The sequence below is a fragment of the Ceratotherium simum genome, chromosome 34 (genome assembly GCF_057802395.1).
Source record: "Ceratotherium simum simum isolate JZ-2026a chromosome 34, ASM5780239v1, whole genome shotgun sequence".
Classification (NCBI taxonomy): Eukaryota; Metazoa; Chordata; class Mammalia; order Perissodactyla; family Rhinocerotidae; genus Ceratotherium; species Ceratotherium simum.
This window is the reverse complement of record NC_141933.1, coordinates 8,692,669-8,713,280: the sequence shown is the minus strand read 5'-3', so window position 1 is coordinate 8,713,280 and position 20,612 is coordinate 8,692,669. Positions and strand designations below refer to the sequence as shown.

The following is a 20,612-nucleotide window of genomic DNA, read 5'->3' as shown; positions in this document are numbered from 1 at the left end:
GGCCCAGCCGGCACCGGCGAGGCCGCTCGGAAGCCCGGGCCGCAGCCGCAGCCGCAGCCGCAGCGGAGCCGACAGTGAGTGCGGGCGGAGAGGGGGGGCGCGCGGGGCCCGAGTCCGGGACGGGCGCGGGGGCGCCGGCAGGACTCCCGGGCAGGGGCGCGCAGGGGGCGATCGGCCGGGCGGGGCAGCCCCCTCCCGCGCGTGGGCGCCTCCGGGAGTGATGCGGCCGCGCGTCCTGCCGCCCGTCACGCTCCGAGGCGTCGGCGTGAAGACGCGGGGAGGCGGTGGGAGCGAGCGGCGGCTGTGCAGTGCGTCTGGGCGGCGGGCGCTGCGCGGTGGCTCCGCGGTCTGGGTGTGTGTGTACGCGAGTGTGTGCACACGTGTGCGTGGACCTCTGGGGTGTCTCGGCCCGGCGCGCACGCCCCTGGGGGTCCGGTGTGCCCCTGAGTCTGGGGAGTGTGCAGGTGGAGCGTGCGCGTGCAGCCGGGGCAGCCGGCTGGAACCGCAGGGTGGAGCACGGGCGCGCGGGTCTTTGTGCCCGCGTGTGTGCGCGTGGGCACCGCCGCCCGCTGTCCCGGGGACTGACAGACGTCCCGGGGTGCTGCACTGGTCCAGCCCTTGTCGCCCCCGCCTTGCTCCTTCTCGGAACCCAGCGCCCTTCCTTCCCCCCGCCCTGCCTCGCCCCTGCGCAGCAATCGGGACCTCCCCTGGGTTCCTCGAAAGCCCAGCGGGGTGCTGGGGGACCCTGGAGGCTCCCCACTCGGCCCAGCGGGGCCAGCAGCGGAACAGGGAGAGGCAGGAGAGGAGGGAGAAGCCGCGAAGATGCTGCCGCAACCGCCGCGGACGAGCCGGCACCCGCCATCCCCAACCCCACCCTGCACGGTCTGGCCTCTCCGCCCACTTCCCCTTCGCGCGCCTCCGCGCCCCCTCAGCCTCCTCCTGGAAGGCGGGTTCCCCACGCCCCTTCCAGGCCCCTGGCTTCTTCTCCCTCGCCCTGCCTCTCCCTCAGCAGGCTCAGTGTCTCTTTCTCCCTTCCACTCTCATTCCTTCCCTTCCCGGTGCCCTCTTCTCTTCTCACACCCTGGAGTCCCCGCACAGGGGCTGAGGGCCGGGCAGTGGAGGTAAGGGGGAGGACGAAAGGGGGGAGGGGGAAGACTGGGTGTGTCCTGGTACCAAGTGTCCAACCGGAGGGATGTGAGAAGAAAACACCTGTGGGCAGCAGGGCTGGGGGTTCCAAAGACCTGTGGGTGTGTAGGGATTGGAGAAGGAGGGTGTAGGGGTGTCAGGCCAGGTGGTTGATCCCCGCATCCCTGGTTCTGCCCGCAGTGACCGCAGCTCCCCAGGAGCCCCCTGCCCGGCCTCCCCAGGCGGCCAGTGGAACCGGCCGGGCTCCTGGGCGCGCCATGCGCAGCACCACGCTACTGGCCCTGCTGGCGCTGGTCCTGCTCTACTTGGTGTCCGGTGCCCTGGTGTTCCAGGCCCTGGAGCAGCCCCACGAGCAGCAGGCCCAGAGGGAGCTGGGGGAGGTCCGAGAGAAGTTCCTGAGGGCCCATCCATGTGTCAGCGACCAGGACCTGGGGCTCTTCATCAAGGTGTGTGGGTGGGTGACAGCCCCTTTGCAGTCACCTATGACCCCTGGCACTAGCTGCATGCCACTGGGGCCGTGTGCTGGGATGCTGCTTCCAGCCCGGCACCCCTGAGGGCAGGGTGCGGCTTGGGGTGCAGGGCAGAGGCTGGGAGCCAGGTCTGTGTTTTCAATATGGCGGCCATGGGGACATTTATGTTCCTGTTGAGCCTGGCATTGGACTGCGCTCCTGGACTGTCTCTGTGTGTGATGGTGGTTAAACAAAGGGATGCATGAAGGAGGGAATGAATAAATGGCTGTAGCACATGAGATATGTTACATTTTCACACGTCTAACTCGTGGGTTTCGGACTGCCAGATAGAATCCAGGACGCCCAGTTAAATGTGAATTTCAGCTAAACAACGAATACTTTTTCAACATAAATATGTCCCATGCAATATTTTTAGTTGGTAAATCTGGCAACCCTACTCCTGTTCTTATACTTCTTTGAAGTCACAGCTGCCTTAGAGAAGCCCAAGAACACTGTGAACACTCCCCCACCTCCCGGGAAAGTGCGCATCTAAACATGTACAGATGATTCTGGAGGGTTCCACGATCCCCTAAAGCCCGTCCATGCCACCATGGATGCCAAGTTAAGCACCCCTTCCCCCCAGAACACATGCTTATGATGTGGAGGCTAGAGGGAGGGCAAATCAGGGATGGGGTTGGCTTTGGTCCGGGGACTAAAGAAAGTGCTAGGCTTCAGCCTTCTGGGGTACTGTCAGGCAAGCACCTCTGTTGCCCTCTCGGATTTCAGAGTCACTGTCATAAAAAAACCAAGGTTCAACTTTAATAAATTAATGTTTATTACTTTGTTGAAGAGTACCCCTCTTTTCTGCCTGTTCTTTTGGAGGGACGAGCCATGGGCATGGAGGTCTCAGTGTCCAAGCTGACTCCCAAGGGGACAGGACCCAGAGCAGAGAGGAGGGTGGGGTGGGGCCAGGACACAGGCGGCTTGACAATGCCTCTGACACTTCCAGAATGCCCAGCAAGGCCCAGAGAGGCCTGGGCAGGAGAGTGTGTCTGGCCAGACCACAGGGCAGAGGGAGGGAGGGAATCTGACCTATTTTATCTTCACAATGGAATTGCTTTTTTCTTGGATAAAAAAGAAGAAAAGGAGGTGCGGAACCTAGAACGGTGGGCGACAGCTGCTTTATCTCTCTTCCACAATTAGTCATGCAGCAATTAGGCACCTACTGTGTGCTGCGTGCTATGCTATACACCATAGCATAGGCAGGAAATTGATATGAGGATAGAACAGATACAGGCTCTATCCTGGAAGATGTCACATGTAGGCGAGGGGACAGATCAATGGAGAGACAGATCACTGTAGGATGCAGCAGGAAAAAGCTTTCCTTATTTCCTTCTTGGTTAAACATCTATTTTGGGTTGGGCCCTGGGCTAGGTGCTGGGGGCAATGAGGTAGACGCCAGGGGCCTTTGGGAGGAGCTGGTAATTGAAGTGAGGCAGGTGAGACGGGTAGAAATTAACGATGTATGATTGGGTTGCAAGAGAGTTGCAGGCAGAGGAACAGCATGAGCAAAGGCGTGGAAGCTGGAAAGCTCCGTGTTTTGCAAAACTCAGATTTCGCAGATGCCTAGTCATTTGAAGCAAAAATTAGAACACACAGGATGACAAAGGATTTTTTTTCCCCTAAGTAGTGAATTTGTTGGAAACGTCTTGCAAAATAAAATCACTTTTAATCATACATTTCACTTTTTGGCTTTATTAAAAAAGGATCATTACAGGAAATGGGATCCGCTCAGAAAATCTGGGGATGAGGTCACTGTCACTGGGATTCCCAAATGGGCATCCCAGAAGACTGGGGAAAGGGAGGTTGGGACCAGATTGGAAAAGGGCTTCAACGCTGGGCTGCGGAGTTTGGAGTCTGTTCTGCAGACAGCAGGGAGCTACAGAGGATTTTGAGCAATCGTTTTAGGAAGGTTAATTTGGAATGGATCTTGCTAACGAGGGCTGCAGTCAGAGAGAGAGGAGGTGATTTATGACCTCCCTCTCACCCACTGCTTTTGTGCCTTGACTCTGTGCTCCTGGGGGAAGGGCCCCTCTGCACCTCCTCCTCTTTATGCCCTGACCCCTGTCACTCCGGGCAGGTACTCTCAAAACACAGACTCTGCCCCCGAGACCTGCAGGCTAGCAAGAGAGGCAGACACATGGCCATTTCATTAATTTAATCACATTTATTGAGCACCTACTATGTGGCACAGGGTTTGGCTTGGACTTCAGTGCGGCGGGCAGGGGTTTGTGTGTCCATGAACCTCCTAAATTGGATGCAAAATGTGATGGTGTATAAATCTTCCTGGAGGGAGGGTCCCCAACTTCCATCAGATTTTCTAAGGCAAGGGACTCAAACTCAGCTTTCACAGGGGCAGTGGGAGTGGTGGGTTCTGTGGAAAGCTAGAAATCACGGGACGTGATTGCTAGGTGGGGAGTAATCTAACAAACGCACAGCGCTGACTTGGCTGTAAGAGCTTTACTTCTTCCCAACAACTCTGAGGTCGGTGCTGTTATCATCAGCCCCATTTGATAGATGCAGAAACTGAGGCATGGAGCTAAGTTGCCCAAGGTCACAGAACACCAAGATTTGAACCCGGGCAATCTGGACCCAGAGTCTGTGCCCCTGACCACTGTAAAACTGCAAATCTGTGAAATTAGGGGATCCAGTAACTCACAAGTTTCTAAAACAATGTGGAGGTCAAACAAAATTGGGCCACCCAATCTGCAACATCTGCTCTAAGGGCCTGCCTGCAGGGAGACCAGAGAGAAGGGGAGAGCTGGGAGGGGTAGGGAGGGAAGCACCCTGGAGACTGGAGGGCCAGGGGTTTGGCCAGGACAGGAGGGAAGGACTGAGGTTCCTCCTTCTGCGCCTTCTCCTGCAGGAAGTGGCTGATGCCCTGGGAGGGGGTGCGAACCCTGACACCAACTCAACCAGTAACGGCAACCACTCAGCCTGGGACCTGGGCAGCGCCTTCTTTTTCTCAGGCACCATCATCACCACCATCGGTGGGGGAGGGGACTGGGCATGTGGAGGGGGGCAAGGGGCGGCTGGGCTTTCTCATGGGGGAAGGCACGGGGGAAGGTGGGGGGCGTCAGGCTGCCCCTAGACCTCCTGCATGGCCCCTCTGCCCAGGCTACGGCAACGCGGCCCTGCGCACAGATGCCGGGCGCCTCTTCTGCATCTTTTATGCCCTGGTGGGGATCCCGCTGTTCGGGATCCTGCTGGCAGGGGTTGGGGACCGGCTGGGCTCCTCCCTGCGCCACGGCATCGGTCACATCGAAGCCATCTTCCTGGTGAGCTGCTCTGCGCCCCTGCCTTGGGCTTGGGATACCCCTCCGTACACGCCCGCCGGCAAGCGAGCGCGGCCCTGAGATCGCAGGAGCCTCGTGCTCAGGCTGCTGGAGGAGGGGGAGTGGGGGGTGAGAGTGGAGGTTTGGGCGACTCCTCGGTCCTGCCTACTGCCCTTCCCTGCAGAAGTGGCACGTGCCGCCGGAGCTGGTGCGAGTGCTCTCGGCGGTGCTCTTCCTGCTGGTCGGCTGCCTGCTCTTTGTCCTCACGCCCACGTTCGTGTTCTGCTATGTGGAGGGCTGGAGCAAGCTGGAGGCCATCTACTTTGTCGTGGTGACGCTCACCACAGTGGGCTTCGGGGACTATGTGGCCGGTGAGGCCACCTTTCTCGTGCTGCACTTCCTTACCCACTTTCTTCCTGCCAGGGGCTCTGCGCTCTTGCTTTTCCCTCCAAATTCCACGTGGCATTTGTGCGCTCACACGTGATTGCTCCAACCCCTACATCCACTCACGGAATGCACCCTCAGATTTTTGCACGGATGCAACACCTCATGCATGCTTACATTCTTGCATGGCTGCGCCCTCATGTGTGCTCCCACATATATTAAGTGCACCCCTCACACTTGCTCACGTTCTTGCACATGAGCAACCCCACTTGCATGTTCTTATCTTGCACACCTTCAAGTCATGCACACTCATCTTCTTGCATGCTTTCACACACTCTGGCACCTAGCGGTTGCCTCCAGGAGGGCGGATCCTCTCAATGATCTGGGAAGAGGGGCAGTGAACTAGCTGCTCACAGGCTCAACGCTTGCCCCATACTCAACTTCTTTCTGTCCTCCCTGATGGTGTCCCAGGAGCCAGCCCCAACCAGAACTCTGCAGCCTACCAGCCGCTGGTGTGGTTCTGGATCCTGCTGGGCCTGGCCTACTTTGCCTCAGTGCTCACCACCATCGGGAACTGGCTGCGAGTAGTGTCCCGTCGCACCCGGGCAGAGGTAGGCGCTCCTGGGCCGTCACCGGGGCTGGCGCGCCAGACCCTGGCAGCTGGTTGATCAGCCTGCCTCCCTTCCAGAGCGTGGGTTCCTCCAGGCATAAACGCTGTTTATCTGAAATTCGCATTTAACTGGGCGACGTGTATTTTGTCACCCTACTCGTCGCACCCGTCCCAGGAGCGGGATGGAGGCGCAAAAGTCTCTGGGGCGCCGGAGGGAGAGCCGAAATAAAACTGGGGCTTTCTAGAAAAGGAGAAGAAGGCGCTTCGGTGCGATGGAGGAGGGGAGAGCATGCCGCTGGGTGATGAGCCCGTCCCTCCTCGGGCGGGCTGAGGCAGGAGGACCAGGCGGAAAAGAGGGGTGATGCCTGATTGGCGAAGGTGGGGAGTGCGACCCGAGGCGGTCGAGACCCCCAGTCGAGGACTGCCTTTCCTCCCCGCGCAGATGGGCGGCCTCACGGCGCAGGCCGCCAGCTGGACCGGCACGGTGACGGCGCGGGTGACCCAGCGAGCCAGCCCCGCGGCCCCACCGCCGCCGGAGAAGGAGCGGCCACTGCTGCCTCCACTGCCGTGTCCAGCGCAGCCCGCCGGCAGGCCCCCATCCCCTGCGCCCCCCGAGAAGGCCGAGCCGCCCTCCCCGCCCACCCCGCCGACGGCCTCGGCGCTGGATTACCCCAGTGAGAACCTCGCCTTCATCGACGAGTCCTCGGACACGCAGAGCGAGCGCGGCTGCGCGCTGCCCCGCGCGCCACGGGGTCGCCGCCGCCCCCCCAACCCCCCGAGGAAGCCTGTGCGGCCCCGGGGCCCCGGACGCCCCCGGGACAAAGGCGTGTCCGATTAGGGGCAGGACCCCCGGCCGGGCCTCTCAAAGGGCTCCGTTCTTGCTCTCTCCCCGGCATGCTCTGCTTTTCTTCACCAAAGAGCCCTCTCGAGCGGACCTAAGCCTGGGGAGGAGGCTACGGATTGCTTGTCTGCCGCCCCCGCTCTGGCCCTCTCCTCACTTCATCCATTTCCAGACCCCCAAGGCTTTCTGTCTCGCTGTCCTGGCCGGGCCGGTCCCTCACACCACCTCACGACTGTGCCTCAAAGCCTGCATCAATAAACGAAAACAGTCTGCACCGCTGCGGGCGTGCCGGCTCCGGGACGCGTGGGTGTGGGAGTGCTTGCGTTGGGCCGCCTCCGGGGCAAGTCAGGCCTCCCGTGACCCCCAAGCCGAGGCCCCCCTCCTGCACCCCCGTCGGTCAAGGCGCAGCCCTCTGGGCTGTGCTCAGGCCGGCGTCTCTGTCTAGAGGCCACCTGGTATGGTCCAGCATGGGAATGTGCCAAGATGGGCTGTGCGTCTCCAACCTCAGCTCAGCTATTAGGGGGCTGGAGGGATGGGGGAGAGAATGGCCTCTAGTGTGGGGGGCTGTAGCTTGAACCTTCCTTGCGCGAGACCCCCCATCGTCATTCCAGACGGGACCCTGCCCCTCCCCCTTCCTGGATCGTGACCCCCTTCCTCCTCGCCCCGAGGCCTGTGGTGACTGGGACCGTTGCGGCAGAACCATGGAGGAAAAGCCTTTCAAAGTAAGAACTCTTCGCGGGCCCCCTTGCCCTGTCAGCCCCGAGACTCACCCTAGGTCCAACCTGGGTCCCTGGCTATCCTCCCACTCAGCCTTGGCTCCCGGCAGCCCCCAACAATCCCCATGCCCATGGAGTCCCGGCCCCGGCAGGGCTCAGGATCCAACCCCCCCAACTCCCCGCGACCCTCGGCCTCCCTCGTTGTATGTGGCCCACAGGCATTGGCCAAGTCTTCGGGCCGCCAGGGCTCAAGCAAGTCGAGCCCGCACAGCGACATCCGGAAGCTGTGGACCACGGCCACGCTGTCGCAGCCGAAGGTGAATGTGGCGCTGTCCAGTGTCTGCGACGACTCTGAGGCCAGCAGCGTGGGCGGCAACACCCGCCGCTGGTACAACCAGAAGGCTGGCCGCCACTCGGACATCGGCTGGGAAGACTCAGAGGACGGAGAGGACAAAGACAGCTTCAGGCAAGAGGAACTGGACGGGCACTCCTTGCTGGAGCTGCAGCTGCACGGCGGCAGCTCCCTGGGAAGCCATTTAGAGGAGGGGGACGACGATGCCAGGACCGAGACCGGTCAGTGTGGCCTCACTGGGCTGTGGGCGCCCTCAGGGCAGGGGGCTGGCCAGGGCCTCGATTTCTGTTGCTGTAAAATGGGAGGAAGCTGTAGGATCCAATTTTCTAGGATTTCCTGGGAGGGGCGCCAGCGCTGATCTTGAACGCTTTAAATCAACCATTCTTGGAGCGCCCCCTACCGGGCAGGCGTCATACAACGGTCTATGGCTATGGCACGCCGGGTACCGGAGACGCGCGAAAATGCGCACAGGCAGGGCGGTAGGACCCGGGCTTTTAATGGAATCACCGGCATAGTTGAGAGGAGGGAGTTAATTCCTTGTCTGTGGATTTGTGCTGGTTGAGAAGGTGCCTGTCTTTCATTCATTCAGTCACTGGTTACAATTTTTAAGTACCTACTTCGTGCTGGGCACTGTTTCAAAATTGTGCCCCCCACTCCCCCCAGCACTTCATCAAGGAATTGGAACCGATAACAATATAATAATTGCCATTTATGGAGTCCTTGCTGTGTGCCAGGCACTGGGCTTCCCTCGTATAATCACCTTTACACTTCACAACCTCCATAAGGGGCCATTCTTATGACTCCATTTTTCAGATGAAGAGCTTGAGGGTTGGAAAGTGTCAGTCACTGGCTCTAAGCCTCGCACAGAGGGACAGTCAGAACTGGAACCTTGGTGGGTGGGATAATAAAGCCCAGGATTTTATTTTTTGTTTATTTTTATTTTTTTAAATTTTTATTTATTTATTTTTTTCCCCCAAAGCCCCAGTAGATAGTTGTATGTCATAGTTGCACAGCCTTCTAGTTGCTGCATGTGGGACGCGGCCTCAGCATGGCCAGAGAAGCGGTGTGTTGGTGCGTGCCCGGGATCCGAACCGGGGCCGCCAGCAGCGGAGCGCTCGCACTTAACCGCTAAGCCATGGAGCCGGCCCCAAGCCCAGGGTTTTAAACCACTGTCGCATACTGTCTCCCACTAAGGTGGCACCTGGGGCTGGTCTCTGAAGGCCACGCTCCCCACCACATGCCTGGGGATCTCCTCTGCTCCAGGGAAGACCCAGCTGTCTGCAGATGACTGATCTCTCTTTTCTCTTCTTCCAGAAAGGTCTTCCTCAATGTCATCACTCAATTTCTCAAAGCACACACACCACCGAGCCTACTGGGTGGAGCAGCAGAGCAGGGTTGGAGGCACCCAGGGAGACTGGGGATTTCAGTGGGGTGGGGGATGGGCAAGCTGGGAGTTGCAGGGGTGAAGGGGTGGGGGTGGTTTATAGGGTGGAGGAGCAGGAGGGAGAAGGTGGGCGCTTCAGCGGTGGGCAGAGCTGGGGTCCCTTGGACATCTGAGCTTCTTGCTGCCTCTCCAGCTGCCGCTGCCCCTGACAGAACTCATGGAGAATGAAGCTCTGGAAATCCTCACCAAAGCCCTCCAGAGTGAGCCCTTCCCGCAGCTCCCACACCAGACCCTGGGGGATTGCGCAGGGCATGGGACCCTAGGGGTGGGGTTTCAGGATGTGTTTGCCTTGTCAGATTCCCTTACCACTCACAGTTTCCAGAAATGCCACAAAAAGTAAAGAGTTAGGGACCCGGCACAGGGAGACCCAGTGCCGAGAGCATGGGGTGGCCATCGGGGGCCTGGGCACCAGCCTTACTGCAGCCTCTCTCTAGCTGATGTGGCTTTTCTAAGGCTGTTCCTCCACCTGCCCAATGGGGATGACAGCCTTTGTGTGGCCTTAGTCCCCTCCCTGGGTGCTGTGAGGAGCCTTTGGACAGTGGATTATTTGGGTAAACTTCCCCTGGTTTGCCCTGCTTATGATATGAAGGGGGAGGGGGCCTGAGTAATGGCTTAGAGTGGGTGGTCCAGGAGGTGTCGGCAAAGCTGCCTGCTACCACTGGCCTAATTCAGGCCTGCAACATCGTCTCTAACCATGCCCCCGTCCATCCTCCATCTCAACACCACATCCTGCTCTGCATCTCCCATCTGTTTGGAGCACAGATCTATCACCTGACCATTTGAAATAAACAAAACCGGCAGGGCCCAGCACCTTGGCGATCCAAAGTTCCCCAAACTAACACAGACCCGAGCGCCAAGCGCCCCTGCTACCCCAAATCACGCGCGGTTCCTTGAATCCCACATGAAGCACCCGCTGCTGGGGAGGCCATGCCCGTGCTGGCTGCCCTGAACCGAGCTCTGTCCTCCAGGCTACCGGTCCGGGATTGGCCGGGACCACTTCCTGACCAAGCAGCTGCAGCGACACATCGAGGGGCTCAAGAGGCGCCGGAACAAGAGGCTGCACGTCTCGGTGCACTGAGAGCACCGCTTCGGGCTCGAGTGACGGCCCGACTCCAGCCCCGGTCCCTGTCCCGTCCCCAGACCCAAGCCCGACCCTGTCCACGTGGAATTTGAGCCCTAGAGAATAAAAGAGTCTGTGCATGGTCAGCGAGTCAGTGCGTGGCTGCCCGCGTGAGGCGGACGCACGTGGCCCCGCCTTTCCGCGTGACCTTCACTCGGTCACCGCAGTGACCTTGAGCGTTCTCCGTCCGGGCCGTTTCGGTTCTGCCTTCCCGGGACTCGAATTCCAGGACTTCTTGCATGTTTTAGGTCTGCTTCTCCCACCCCGGATTCAGCAGCTTTGTGGGGATATTGGGTCTGCGGCTCAAGTGCCCCAATGGTGTTATCTTGGGGAAGCGGGGAAAGAGAAAGGGGCAGCGACTCCTCTCAAGCTAGGGCACGCTAGGCCCCGCCCCTCATGCATATGCAGATACACTAGTCTGGCCGCTCGCCCCGCCCCTCATTTACATATGCATATCGTCTTCCCGTCCTGCAGCGGCGGCCACTGAGCGACCTCGCCCACTCCTCTCGCGCACAGTGCGCCCCGCCTCCTCCGTTACGTAAGAGCGCTCCTGGCCCCACCCCCTCCTGGAGCCTGTCCGCGACTCTCTGGCCACGCCCCCTCGGCGGCGCGTACGCAAGTGGCTCGGCGGCGGCGGGGCGGGACCTTCGAGAGGGCCTGTCCGCGGGCCTCGCCGGCTCCGCCCCGCCCCGCCCCGCCCGCGCACGCAGGCGCTGCCCACCCCACTTGTCGGATTAGCATTGGGCGCCAGGCCCCGCCCCCTGCTTTGCATGCGCACGGCCGGCCCCGCCCCCGCTGTCAGCTGGAGGAAGCAGAGTAGGAAGCGGCCGCGATGTCCTTTTGTGTCCTACAAGCCGCCGGCGGCGCCGCCGAGTGAGGGGACGCGGCGCGGCGGGGCGGCGCGGCCCGAGGAGGCGGCGGAGGAGGGGCCGCCCGCGGCCCCCGGCTCACCCCGGCGCTCCGGGCCGCTCGGCCCCCATGCCTGCCCACCCGCCCTGCCGGAGCCCCAGGTCCGGGGGCGGAGGGGAGCACCGCTGGGGGGTGGGCGGGCGGGGCGCGGGGTCCATGTGCGAGCGCGGCACGGAGGCGGGCGGGGGCGGGCTCCAGGCGGGGTCCGGCTCCGGGACCGGCCCGGGTCACGGGCGGGCCCCGGTCGAGAGCCAGAGGGGCTCAGGGTCCGAGCGGGATCCGGCGTCCAGGTCGTAGTGCGCCAGCCTGGGGCAGGGGCCGGCTCTGGCTCGGACTGCAGGTCCTGGCCAGGGTCAGGCTGGGGCCTCGGATCCAGTCCCAGGGCAGGGTTCAATCCGGCACCTGGAGCATGCCGAAGTCCCAGGGGCGGGCCTGGGCGGAAGATGGGGAGGGTCCTGTGTCGGGGAAGGGGCTTTGAAGACCACGTGGGGGCGCTCCAAGGGGCCTTGGGCCACCCTCGTCTCTGGGTCAAAGGTCATCGCACCGGCAGGGGAGAACTTCCTCCTCCTTGGAGCTCCCCATTTACTTCCTGATAACCTGATAGAGGTCCCCCGCGGGCGGAGGGGGAGGGGAGGCGCAGCAACTTTAGACAACTTCCCGTAGGTGTGCGCAGGTTGGGGGGGGCGGGGCGCCCCGGAGGTGGAGGATTCTGCGGCAGCAGGAGTGTAAGAGTGAATGTGGGGGGTGCAAGGAGGTGGCGCCGCGCCCGCCAGTTGTGCCTGGGCTTGGGCGTGCTGGGGCAGGAGGGGGCAGTGTGTCAGGTGTGAAAGCCTCTGAATGTGTTTCCACAGGGGTCTATGCCCGAGTGTGAGTGTGGGGGCATGGCGAGAGTGTAAGAGTGTTTGTAAGAGTGTGTGTGATTATGAGCCTTGAGTGTGACTTGGGCTGTGCACTTTGGGAGGAGTGTGCAAAGACAAACGGGAGCATGAGTGAGAAGTGGGGTTCGGGAAAGGCCATGCGTGAGAGTCGAGTGTCTAGGAGAGAGTGAGCATGTGTGTGCATGCGGGGACACCTCAGAACCCAGGCAAGTAGGGGTGTGTGAGGGTGTGAACACACAGACGTGAGCGCCCTTCTGCTTGTATGCCTCAATTTGTTTGTGCTCTTGAATGGACAATACTCAGGTGAGGGGGAGATCTCGGACTTCCCCACCATCTGGAGAGAATGGAGAGGTATCTTGCATCTGGCTGGGGATTCCAGATGGGGTTGAAGGTCGCCTGGGGGGCTAAGGTTACCATGCTCCCCTGCTCTGGTGGGAGTAAGGGTTTTCCAGGCCTCCCCCAGGTTCCCAAGTGGGAGACTTGCTGTCAGTTACTGGCCCTGGAGGCTCTAGAGACTCTGTTCCCATGGCAACAGCTGGGGAGGGCCCTTTTCATGGGCAGCCCTTCCTTGGACTCTGTCCCCCTTCCCTCCCCCTCACTAAGCCTGGAGGCCTGGCCCCAGGCCCAGGGTTGGGCAACCAGGGTGGCAGGGTGTCTCTCCATCCCCCATCCCAGTGCCTCCCTGTGACGTGACAGGTCTCTCCCTGCAGGTGACCAGCGCCATGTCCAGCCAGGTGGTGGGCATTGAGCCTCTCTACATCAAGGCAGAGCCAGCCAGCCCCGACAGCCCAAAGGGTTCCTCGGAGACCGAGACCGAGCCCCCTGTAGCCCTGGCCCCTGGCCCAGCTCCCACCCGCTGCCTCCCAGGCCATAAGGAGGAGGAGGATGGGGAGGGGGCTGGGCCTGGCGAGCAGGGGGGTGGGAAGCTGGTCCTCAGCTCCCTGCCGAAACGCCTCTGCCTGGTCTGTGGGGACGTGGCCTCCGGCTACCACTATGGTGTGGCATCCTGTGAGGCCTGCAAAGCCTTCTTCAAGAGGACCATCCAGGGTGAGCCCCCACCCCACTCCTGTGCCCTTTGCCCTCTGGGCCTGGCGCCATCCAGTTGGTGCACTGCTGGGTGGCACAGGTCCCCAGGCTACTGTGGTACCACTTGGTCTTGGCAGCCCGGTGTCTCCAGGCTCTCCTACCTCCCAGGAAGGCCTTTTCCCTTAAAAGATAAGTAAAGCCACCAGGATGTGTTGATGGATTGGATGTGGGATGTGAGAGATGCCTCCTAGGTCTCTGGGTACTATAGTTCCAGCACCTTCTACAGTGGCTCTGAAAAATTCAAAGCAGCCTCTGCCCACTCCTAGACTTTTTCTGGCAGCTGCTGGCCTCTCACTGGCATAGAACATGCCCCCCTTTTTGTTGATTTCCCCGAAGCTGCACCAGCACAAGGCAGGCTTTTCTGGGTAACTGAGAGGGGCCACATCATATTTCAGCACCTAACTTTAAAAAGACTCTTAGGCATCCTGCTAACAGTACTCACTGAATTTTTCTCACTTAGGAAAGCAGATCATGTGAGCAAGATGGTGATGCAATAAACATTACCTGGGATGTACCTGTTATTTATATTTCTATGTAACCTGTTGGTTACTTTGGGGCTATAGCATGGATAAGTTTTGAAAACATTTTGTGAGCCCTTACACAATGCCCGACCCTTACATTTACAACCTCAGTTACCCCCATCGCAACCTATAAGGTGCCGGCACTGTTTCGTAACGGAGGCCCACAGAGGTTTTTAAAACTTTGTCCACATCTCACAGGTAGAAAATGACAGAACCAGGATTTGAACTTGGGTCAATTTAGGTCCAGAGCTGAGGTCTGAAACGCCTTTCCTTATTATTAATAACTGAACTTTGGACAGATGCCGCACGACCGATTGTGACATTCCAGCTAGTTCTGACTTGGCTGAGGCCTGCTGGTCTAAACTCTCTGTGTTCCCTTCTGGCTCTGAAGACCAGTGAACCAATGGTTCAGGGCCAGGAGAACCCTTCGTTCTCTGTGGAGGCGGGTGACAAATATTTATTGAGCATTAGCCATAAATAGGGAGCATTTATTGAGGTCCTGTGAACCACACTAAATGTGTTACCTTGATTATCCCCTTAAATGCTCACAACCCGCCTTTGTAAGAAAAGAACTACTGTTTTTATCATCCCAGTTTTACAGATGGGAAAACTGAGGGTTCGAGGGCATAGGTAGGGGACTTGCCCAGGGTGACACAGTTGGTAAGTGAGAGGGTCAGGATGGGCGCCAGGCAGCCTCCAGGGCCTTGCTCTTCCCTAACTTGTGCTTGGCTGTGCTGGCCACTGTTCCAGGCCTGGGGACGTAGTTGGGACTAAGGCAGGACCGCTCCTGTCCTCAAGCAATTTACATTCTAACAGAGGGGGAGAAAGAAAACGAGAGATTGCGCAAGATTGTTATAGTGCAGCTGTGGTAAGTGCTGGAAGGCGAGGAGCAGGGTGTGTGTGACAAGGAACCTGGCTGGGTCTGGGGCGCTGGAGGGCTTCCCTGAGGAGGTATTTTGAGCTGAGCACGGAAGCCCGGGTAGGGTGTAGGAGAAATTGAGGGAAACGTGCTAAGGGCATGTTGGCTGGTTGTGTCCTTCAGTCCTTGTGTAGCCTGTGAGGCTGGGAGGGCCACCATGCGCTCATTCAACCAGTTTTATGAGCGCCCACTATGTGCCAGGCCCTGTGTGGTGCTGGGGACAGTGCTGGCCCTCGTGGAGCTGACACTAAAGTGGGGAGACGGATAATACAGAAGATAAATAAGTACATAAGTAGCACATTAGATGGTGCTAAGAGCTGATGAGAAACTATGAAGCAGGGGCAAGCGGCCCGGAGGTGTCTGTGGAGGGGCATCTGGCATTCTCAGCGGGTGGCCAGGGAAGGTGACAAGGGCCAGAGATTTGAAGGAGGTAAGGGAGCAGTGTCCCCTGTTTTGGGACACAGTGAGGAGGCCAGTGGGGAGCCGGAGCAGAGTGCAACAGGGGATGAGATCGGAGAGGGGGTGAGAGCAGGGGTGTAGGCCTCAGAGGCCACGGAGTTCCCCTGGGCTTTTCCTCTGAGAGGGGAAATCACTGGAGGGTTTTGAGCAGAGGAGCGACAGGGTCTGACTTAGGTTTAATAGGATGCCTCTGGCTGCTGTGTTGAGAGTAACTGAAGGAGGCAAGGACAGAGCCGGGGGTGAGGTGACAGTGACTTGGGTCACGGGTGGAAGCAGTTGCCAGGGGCTGAAGGGGTCGGCTTCTGGACTCTCTAGGACTTGTTGATGGGTTGGATTTTGGGTGTGAGAGGAATCCAAGATGTCTCCTAGATTTCTGCTTGAGCACCTGGATAAATGGAGTTGCAGGTCTGGAGGGGCAGATCAAGGGCTCCATCAGGACATGTTAAGTTTGCGACGCCTTCTAGAGCTGCAAGATGTCGAGCAGGCAGTGGGATGAGTCTAGAGCTCAGGCAGGTCTAGGCTCGAGATACAAATTTGAAAGCCTGCAGCTGGGTCACATCACCTGGGCTGTGAGTGGTAACTCACCCGAGAGTGAGTCAGTGGAGACAAGGTCCGAGGGCAGTGCAGGATTCTTCAGTGGAAAGAGCGTGGGGAGGTGCGCAGAACCACAAAGTGGCCAATGAGCGGGGAGGAAAATCAGGAGTGGGTCCTAGAAGTTAGGAAGAAAAGTGTTTTAAGTGTTTCTAGGAGTCGGACGTGATCAATGGCATTAGATGCTCCTTTAGGCCAAGTCAGATGAGGACGAGAATTGGCTATTGGATGTAGAGGCCACTGTGGCCCTTGCTGAGAGCAGATGAGGGCAATAGAGCCCAGAGACACGGCTTGACAAGAGGCTTGGGGCAGCGACGCAGCCTCACTCCCCCGGTCCCAGTGCCTCCCTTGCCCGGGTAGAGGCCCCCAGCCCAGCGGCCATGCCCCTCACTGCACCGGGCTTCCCTGTGCCACTCACAGCACTCCTGCTCTCCCCAGACCCGTGCTTGCCCGGGGCGAGTCAGGGCTCTCCTGTCCGCTGGGCCCCCTCCGGGCCCTGGGAGGCCGCCACTGGAGCCCTGCCTCTTCCTGGCAGGGAGCATCGAGTACAGCTGTCCGGCCTCCAACGAGTGCGAGATCACCAAGCGGAGACGCAAGGCCTGCCAGGCCTGTCGCTTCACCAAGTGCCTGCGGGTGGGCATGCTCAAGGAGGGTGAGCACTGGGCAGGGCCTGGGCGAGGGCTAGGGGAGCTGGACGCATGGGGCCGGGGGGCAAGGCCTGGGAAGTCCTGGTGGAATGGACTGGGCGCGGGTCTCTGCAGAGCAAGCCACCCCCAGCCCCATGGACACAGTCCTCTCTTACAATTCAAGGGGTACGTCTGGACCGTGTCCGGGGTGGGCGACAGAAGTACAAGCGGCGGCCGGAGGTGGACCCACTGCCCTTCCCAGGCCCCTTCCCTGCTGGACCCCTGGCGGTAGCTGGAGGCCCTCGGAAGACAGGTGAGAGCGTCGTGGGTCCCTGGAGCTCCAGGGTTGTTGGGGGGCTAGGACCCAGAGGCCTATCTGGCATCATTCACCCAGGAGAATAATTATCTTGGGCACTGGGACCTAAATTTTTCCTGCATCTATTCACGTAGTCACTTATCCCAAGAAGTATTTATGAAAATACCTTTTTCTGTGTCAGGCCCCCAAGTCGTACAACTGGGAACAGGGCAGGGTTTTCTAACGCTCAAAACCCGTGCACACACAGACCGGCTCTCCCCGGGAGACAGTGCGAGCCCTTCCCAGAGAGAGGGGTCTGAGTTGGCTGGCCAGTGGCCACTGAGGAAGGCCACAGGGGGCCCGGCTCTGGGAAGATGCTTGACTCCGAAGGGCCTGCAAGGTGATGAGTTCGAGTGCTTCTTCCAACTGTGCCTGTAGCCCCGGTGAACGCACTGGTGTCCCACCTGCTGGTGGTTGAGCCCGAGAAGCTGTATGCCATGCCCGACCCAGCGGGCCCCGACGGACAGCTCCCGGCTGTGGCTACCCTCTGTGACCTCTTTGACCGAGAGATCGTGGTCACCATCAGCTGGGCCAAGAGCATCCCAGGTAAGGGCTGGCCCAGGTGATGTGGGGCTTCCCTGGGTGCCTGGCTCTGGCGCCCTTGCTCAGCTGGGTCTCCTCCCCACTGCCCTCCAGGCTTCTCGTCACTGTCGCTCTCCGACCAGATGTCAGTCCTGCAGAGTGTATGGATGGAGGTCCTGGTGCTGGGCGTGGCCCAGCGCTCACTGCCACTGCAGGACGAGCTGGCCTTTGCTGAGGACCTGGTCCTGGATGAAGAGGGGGCGCGAGCAGCTGGCCTGGGGGAGCTGGGGGCCGCCCTGCTGCAACTGGTGCGGCGACTGCAGGCCCTGCGGCTGGAGCGTGAGGAGTACGTCCTGCTGAAGGCCCTGGCCCTTGCCAATTCAGGTGAGTCTGCAGTGAGCTCCCTCCACAGGGCCCTCCGGTTTTTAACTCTGTGATGGTGGCACAGTCCCATTTTGCAGGCAAGAAAAACTGAGGCTTAGGGAGGGATAGTGACTTGCTGAAAGTCACAAAGCAAGCCAAGGGCAGGCCCAGGAACTGCACCTGGGATTTTGAGCCCTAGTGCCATACTTAGTGGAAAGGTGAACAATTTAATGGGAGGGAAGGTGGGGAAGACAAGAGGTGGCCGTAGTTGAGAGAGAAAAGGTGGACCCTGGCTCATGAGCAGGAGCAGTGAGTGGTGCTTCAGTCAGCCAGTGAACAAATCGGTGTCTGGTTCTTCTTCTTGTTTTTTTTTTGCTGAGGAAGATTGGCCTTGAGCCAACATCTGTGCCCATCTTCCTTCACTTTATATGTGGGATACCACCACAGCATGGCTCTATGAGCGGTGTGTAGGTCTGTGCCTGGGATCTGAGCCTGCGAACCCCAGGCCACCGAAGCAGAGTGTGTGAACTTAACCACTACACTATGGGGGCCAGCCCTGTGTCTGGTTCTTCCTTAGGCCCCATGCAGTGTTGTCTAAGCAGATGGGGGCTCTGCCCTTTCTGGAGGTGGCCCGGGTCAACAGCTCTCTCTCCTCTCTCTTCGCAGACTCTGTGCACATTGAAGATGCCGAGGCTGTGGAGCAGCTGCGAGAAGCTCTGCACGAGGCCCTGCTAGAGTATGAAGCCGGCCGGGCGGGCCCCGGAGGGGGCGCTGAGCGGCGGCGGGCAGGCAGGCTGCTGCTTACACTGCCGCTCCTTCGCCAGACAGCGGGCAAAGTGCTGGCCCATTTCTATGGGGTGAAGCTGGAGGGCAAGGTGCCCATGCACAAGCTGTTCTTGGAGATGCTCGAGGCCATGATGGACTGAGGCACGGGGTGGGCACGGGTGGGGGTGCTGGCAGGACCCGCCCAGCAGAGGGTCAGCCCCAAGGGGGCAGAGCTGGGGTCTGGGCAGTGCCACAGCCTGCTGGCAGGGCCAGGGCAATACCATCAGCCCCTGGGAGTGGGCCCTACACCCTCCCCTCCCCCCTCCTAGGGGGTGTTAGAAGCTGGGAACGTGTGTGCCCAGGCTCTGGGCACAGTGCTGCCCCTTGCAAGCCATAACGTGCCCCCAGAGTGTAGGGGGCCTTGCGGAAGCCATAGGGGGCTGCAGGGGATGAGTGGGAAGCAGAAGCCTGATCTGGGAGGGAAGGGAGTGGAGGCCACAGTCTCCCAGTGGGTGATGCTTTTGCTGCTGCTTAACCCGACCCCCTCTCCAGAGCAGAGGGGGATTTGGAGAGCAAAAGCCCCTGCCCCCTTCGCTCCTCTCCTCATCATTTGCATTGGGCATTACTGCCCCCCCTTGAAGCAATAACTCCAAGCAGGCTCCAGCCCCTGGACCCCTGGGCTGGCCAGGGCCCCCCATCAGCTCCCACCCAGCCTCCTCAGGGGGCAGGGAGAGCACTGCCTCTACGCCCTGCAGAGCAATAACACTATATTTATTTTTGGGTTTGGCTAGGGAGGTGCAGGGACATGGGGCAAGCCAGGGCCCAGAGCCCTCGGCTGTACAGAGACTCTATTTTAATGTATATTTGCTGCAAAGAGAAACCGCTTTTGGTTTTGAACCTTTAATGAGAAAAAAAATATATCGAGCTCAAGAACACTGCGTGTCTGGCGTGTCACTGGGTCAAGGGTTGGGGATACACAAAACAGAACTAGCAAACAGGATATACATAAACCAATATACACATGGACACAGTGAAAAACTGGTGCCCAGCACGATTAAGTCTCTGTTTCTTCATCACTCAGCAGCATGTTGGGGATACCGCGGCTGATGGGGAACAGACGTCCAGACTCCGGGCATTGCAGGGTGCCCTCCAACACATCCACCTGCGGGGAAAGGGGGACAGGGCTGAGTACTGGCAGGCTCCGTGCGTGGGGGTGTGGCCAGGGAGGCAAGCAAGCGAGGGGCCGGTTCTCACCTCCAGCAGCACGTGGTGCATCTTCCTCAGAAAAGCCTCATCACGCTCATACCCCTCAATCGGCCCTTTGGGCACCTCGACCAGATGCAACTGTGGGCAAGACACCTAACTCGTCCCTGGGCATCGCCGACCCTCGCCCCGAGACCAGGCTTCCCTGCCTGGTGCAAGGGGCTGCGGCGAGACCACCCCCCAGGGCGTGCACGGGCGGGGGAGGGTCCTCACGGTGTCCGCCGCCTCCAGGAGCGCCGCCCACTCCACCTTGGGGATCATCCGCGCCACGAAGTCGGGGTTGAACTCCACGGGGTTGATGCGGACCTCGGTGGCCTGCGGGGCGGAGGGGCTTAGTGAGGCGGGCCGGACCCTGGTTCTCTTATCCCGCCCGGGACGGGGGCGAGAGACCGCCCGGCCCGTACCTGGAGGCGCAGAGGGAAGCCGCGGGGCCCCACCCCCCGCACGTGCGAGCTCAGCAGGTTGTGGGTCAGCAGCTTCATGTCGCCACCGAGCGCTCTGGCCAGGCCGGAAGCGGAAGGAGGCCGGGAGTCCGCCTGCGTCACTTCCGGAGCCGCTCCCCTCTGTACCCTATTGGATAGCTGAGAGAAGCGGAAGCGGGAACTTGCTCGAACTTCTGGGGCTCGCCGGAGCCGAGGTGTTTGAAAGGCCTGGTGGGATCACGCGCTGCTGCCGGAACCATCTCGGCGGTAGGTGGCTATGGCGCAGGCCCAGTGGTTGTGACTGAGCCAAAAACCTCCAGTGGTTACAAATCATGTACAGTGCAAATTATATGTGAAACAGCTGCAATGGGGCCTCCGTCGAATGCAAAATAAACATGTTTTATTTACTCCTACACCAGCGCCTGACGCCGTCATCTCCCACCCCTCGCTGTCGGTTAAAAAACGGAAACACTGCCCCAATCCGTAAATCGGGCCGGTCCAACAGGCACCCGAACCTTGTATGCAAATAATCTGCT

General features: G+C 59.9%; 4 protein-coding genes across 6 annotated transcripts; 3 read left to right on the top strand and 1 right to left on the bottom strand.

The window, feature by feature from the left end:
- Positions 1-1,186: 1,186 nt before the first annotated feature.
- Positions 1,187-7,341, top strand: KCNK4 (potassium two pore domain channel subfamily K member 4). Its single transcript, XM_004437551.3, has 6 exons — positions 1,187-1,592; positions 4,522-4,645; positions 4,773-4,933; positions 5,115-5,301; positions 5,786-5,925; positions 6,367-7,341. The coding sequence occupies exons 1-6, from the start codon at positions 1,404-1,406 to the stop codon at positions 6,760-6,762; spliced, it is 1,197 nt and encodes a 398-aa protein (XP_004437608.1). The 5' UTR covers positions 1,187-1,403; the 3' UTR covers positions 6,763-7,341.
- On the top strand, positions 7,336-10,686 carry CATSPERZ (catsper channel auxiliary subunit zeta). The gene is made up of 5 exons (XM_004437816.3): positions 7,336-7,487; positions 7,700-8,054; positions 9,148-9,227; positions 9,411-9,477; positions 10,246-10,686. The coding sequence occupies exons 1-5, from the start codon at positions 7,467-7,469 to the stop codon at positions 10,353-10,355; spliced, it is 633 nt and encodes a 210-aa protein (XP_004437873.2). The 5' UTR covers positions 7,336-7,466; the 3' UTR covers positions 10,356-10,686.
- Positions 10,687-11,306: 620 nt separating this feature from the next.
- On the top strand, positions 11,307-19,326 carry ESRRA (estrogen related receptor alpha). Of its 3 annotated transcripts, none has more exons than XM_087422724.1 (7): positions 11,307-11,407; positions 12,895-13,231; positions 16,296-16,412; positions 16,571-16,699; positions 17,120-17,287; positions 17,378-17,647; positions 18,293-19,326. In XM_087422724.1, the coding sequence occupies exons 2-7, from the start codon at positions 12,907-12,909 to the stop codon at positions 18,550-18,552; spliced, it is 1,269 nt and encodes a 422-aa protein (XP_087278850.1). In that variant the 5' UTR covers positions 11,307-11,407; positions 12,895-12,906; the 3' UTR covers positions 18,553-19,326. The 3 variants fall into 3 exon arrangements, with proteins under 3 accessions (XP_087278850.1, XP_087278849.1, XP_087278851.1); XM_087422723.1 differs by lacking the exon at positions 11,307-11,407 and adding an exon at positions 12,096-12,535; XM_087422725.1 differs by lacking the exon at positions 11,307-11,407 and having other exon boundaries at positions 13,155-13,231; positions 16,199-16,412.
- On the bottom strand, positions 19,276-20,186 carry TRMT112 (tRNA methyltransferase activator subunit 11-2). Its single transcript, XM_004437552.3, has 4 exons — positions 20,059-20,186; positions 19,868-19,969; positions 19,646-19,735; positions 19,276-19,553 (listed from the first exon to the last, which is right to left on the bottom strand). The coding sequence occupies exons 1-4, from the start codon at positions 20,134-20,136 to the stop codon at positions 19,446-19,448; spliced, it is 378 nt and encodes a 125-aa protein (XP_004437609.1). The 5' UTR covers positions 20,137-20,186; the 3' UTR covers positions 19,276-19,445.
- Between the last annotated feature and the right edge of the window lie 426 nt (positions 20,187-20,612).